Consider the following 3637-nt stretch of genomic DNA (forward strand, 5'->3'; position numbering starts at 1 on the left):
TTACAAAGGTGCTGATGAGCCCAAGTGTAATTGATCCTGAAGGAGAAAATTCTTTACAAAGTACAATTACAGTGTCTAATATCCATTACCAGGGTTTTTAGGGTTTTTTTTTTTTTTTTAATAGTAAGCCACATTCAGGAATCACGAATGAAGCCTGTTGTAATGTGTGGTATGAGCAAGGTCTTATTTTCATGTAAAAAACCATGGTTTTTACAGATTAAACATAAAAAGCATAAAAGCTGGTGCCGTTCCAGAATCAAAACTGTCCCTGAGGACATATGGAAATAAGGGACATCAATGATTAGGAAGCTACACAAAACTAGAAGTACTCCCAGAAGTTTCCATTGTCTAGATAGAAAAATTAAACAGATCAGCCCGAGAGAGTAAAGGTAACTCCGTGAATGCCGGGGGTGATGAACATTCCATTCAAAGCAAAGTTGTGAAGCCTGAGGAGTTTCAAAGATGCCCCAAGTGCTCCACACCTTGGGCTTCCACAAAGCTGGAGCACCACCTGTTCCTGAGGATCAGGTCGCCATCTGCGTCTTTGAGACACTGCCCAGTCAGGCCTCAGTTGAGATTAGGCCATTGATGTCACGTGTAAAATGCCTAAACCATTTTCATCTTTAGGTAGCTATTTGGCGAACTTTCCACCAAATGGGTTGGCGGGAAATGGCGCACCAAGGACACGCCTGGGAAGTGAGATTTTCTCCTCTGCTCTTAGCATCTCCTGGGTAAACCAATAATGACACTCCCTGCCGCCTCAACATCCATATCTGCGAAAAAGGCGCTGGTGAGGGTGACATTTTCACGAAGCCACAGTCCATGTCACCCCCTGCAAAGCTCTGAACTTGTGCACAGGCTGGCCAGGCGGCGGATTTCTAGCCATAGCGGCTGCACTGCGCTCTGGCTAGAGACAAAAGAGGGTAGAGAGGTACAACGGACAGCGCCCGGACCTCAGGCCAGTTCCCACAGCAGCTTAGGAAAGCAGGCGGCTCCCTGGGCTGGAGCAGGCGCGATGCCCAGGAAAGACCTCGGGTGCAGGTGGGAGAGGGAACCCAGCCTAGCAGCGAGAAGTGGGGTGAGGACCACACCCGTCCGAGTTGGACAAGGGCAGGTGCACTTCGCGGCATCACGCCATCCTCACTGCCCAGCCTGGACCTCCCCCTCCTGTCCCTCTCCGGACTCACTTCCCATGGCAAAGAGGTGCCCGCGATCAGTAGCCAGCATCGCTGTGGAAGCGTCGAGGTCCACACTGCCTTGCCCAACCCTCCTGGGTTGCCCGCCTCCTCGCATGTCGCCTGCTGAGATTCTAGTCCAGCCGCCTTGCCACCAAGGGGCAGGGAACCGTTAAGAGATACCGTTTCCAGCTTGCCTGGCCAGGAGCGCGGTGCCTCGCTCCTCCCACGAGAACTGCGCCCCGCCCCCGAGCCCGGGGAATACTGGGATTGTAGTCCCGAAGCGCTTGAAACAACGGGCAGGAGCGGTGAAGAGACTACAGCTCCCAGAATGCACAGCGAAGCCGGCACAGCCCGGCTTCCCCCTTCAGTACTGCGTGCCACCCCCTGTTCATGCTGGCTGAGATTGTAATCCGGTCGCCCTGCAATTAAAAAACTGGAAGCTAATCAAAGATGACAACTCCCAGTATGCCAGGCATAGCTCCCGCCCTCGAATCCACACCTCCCCGAGTCCAGAGCAGTTCTGCCATGCTAAGGGGAGCCTGGCTGTTTCCACACCTCTCCTGCCTGCCAGGAGACAGCGAGACCAGGGCGGCTGGTCTTACCGTGCAATTATGTCACTACCTCTCCCTAAGATGCTGGCTTCATGCTTCGTCATTGCCAGAAGTTTGATTTCTCACGGAGCAGCAGGGGACCAGGAGCGGCTCACAAACCTGTAAGGGTTGCCATAGTATGGCTCCTCTTCCTGGAGGGGTACTCGCTCCGCCCCTTCCCTCACCCCTGCCCCTTCCCTCGCCCCTGCCCCTTCCCTCACCCCTGCCCCTTCCCTCGCCCCTGCCCCTTCTCCTGCCCCTGCCCCTTCTCCTGCCCCTGCCCCTTCCCCTCGCCCGGCTCCTTCCCTTGGGGCAGCCTCTCCCCTTTGGCACCGCCCCTCCTCCTCGCCCCACCCCTGACACGCCCCTTCGGACATGCGCAATGTAGTCCCTGCGTAGGACTGGGACTAACGGCCAAGTGTCTGACAGTTCTCCGACTTCTTGGCATCCCACTCGGGAAGTTCCCTCGTGAGTGTCCGAAACTGTCAGTTGACTGCCAGAAATAGATATACGCGGTCCCTGATAACCTGGCACTTGCCTTTTCAAAGCCACCTTTTCCTCTATCCTCTAGGCTGTCACAAATCCTCCTCTGCACTCCCAGGAGTGCCCCTTGGACACGGGGCTGGCTGCAAGGCCCACACCTGGGTCAGGCCTCTCACAGGGACGCTCCTGCCACTCTAATAAGGAGTAGAAAACGTCACAGTGAAAGGCCTGACCCTGCTGCATCCAGTCAGGAAACAGCCACAGGGAAGGGAGCCCCTAAGACACTTCGGGAGCCACATCCACCGCTTCTCTGCCCCGACCCAGACTGGTCCCAGGCCTTGGGGTCCTAGTGTGCACCTCCCGGTGGTAATTAACGCAGGTGCAGAACCAGAGAGCCCCTTGGTCCCTCCCAATACATGAGGGAAGTTTGTGTGGTGAAGTCATGAACAGTGTCTGCGTTGCTGCTGTGAATAGGGCTTTCTTGGAAACAATTTTAATTTCCCTTTTAAATATCCTTTTGGAACCACATTTAATAAGTTGCTGGTGGAACTTAACAGTGATAATTCTTTGAATCCATTTTCTTTTCTTTTTTTGAGACGGAGTCTCACTCTGTAGCCCAGGTTGGAGTGCAGTGACCCGATCTGGGCTCACTGCAAACTCCGCCTCCCGAGGTTCAGGCAAATGTTCTGCCTCAGCCTCCCCAGGTACCCACCACCACGCCTGACTAATTTTGTATTTTGGTACAGATGGGCTTTCACCATGTTGGCCAGTCTGGTCTCAAACTCGTGAGCTCAAGTGATCCACCCGTCTCGGCCTCTCAAAGTGCTGGGATTACAGGCGTGAGCTACCGCACCCAGCCTGAATCCATTTTAATATTTAATTTTCCAGATTAACTCGAAGTACCCCACGACTACACGCTAATGAAACTAGAGGAGGCACAGCCTCAGCTCTGTGCAGAACGGATGCAGAAGAGCAGAATCTCCGTGGGACGTCTTTCTGGAGTATCAATATTACTGCAGGATTTGGGAAAGAAACAAATTTAAATAATTTCCAACGTAAGACACTGGAAATTTAAGAGAAGGCTGGAAAGTCATTGGCCTTTAATAACTGTCAGTCATCTGTGCCTAACTGGGACTTTCTTCAAGAAAAAAAAAACTCTAAGGAGAACATATTTTCATTCTTCTAAGTAGTTACAATTAGAAATCACAGCAAGTCAATAGAAAGCTCTGTCCTGCCAGTCTCCTAAATCACAATATGGCCTTGGTATGGATTTATTTGTATTTTTTGGAGGGGTGTGTTGACATGTTGGGTATAAAATTGGGGATTTTGACCAATTTTGGAAGTTGTCAGCTATTAGTTTGCTTTGTACCTCATTTAATTTTCTGT

At 52.1% G+C, this 3637-nt stretch overlaps 1 protein-coding gene across 6 annotated transcripts in view; it reads right to left on the reverse strand.

Annotated features, from left to right (window-relative positions):
* The window catches only part of LOC108513096 (uncharacterized), a 7967-nt gene extending 6022 nt beyond the window's left edge, over positions 1-1945 (reverse strand). For 2 of the 6 annotated variants that reach the window (XM_017848737.1, XM_017848738.1), the window contains exons 1-2: positions 1800-1945; positions 1188-1597 (exon numbers count right to left, since the gene is read on the reverse strand). In XM_017848737.1, coding sequence (XP_017704226.1) covers positions 1188-1597; positions 1800-1833 — 444 coding nt within the window. In that variant the 5' untranslated portion in view covers positions 1834-1945. Of the gene's footprint in view, positions 1-43; positions 1598-1780 lie in introns of those variants that run through there. The other 4 variants (XM_017848736.1, XR_001880791.1, XM_017848735.1 and 1 more) reach the window with 4 other exon arrangements.
* Positions 1946-3637: the final 1692 nt, after the last annotated feature.

The sequence above is a fragment of the Rhinopithecus bieti genome, unplaced genomic scaffold, assembly GCF_001698545.2.
Source record: "Rhinopithecus bieti isolate Rb0 unplaced genomic scaffold, ASM169854v2 scaffold_32090, whole genome shotgun sequence".
In the NCBI taxonomy this organism is placed as follows: Eukaryota; Metazoa; Chordata; class Mammalia; order Primates; family Cercopithecidae; genus Rhinopithecus; species Rhinopithecus bieti.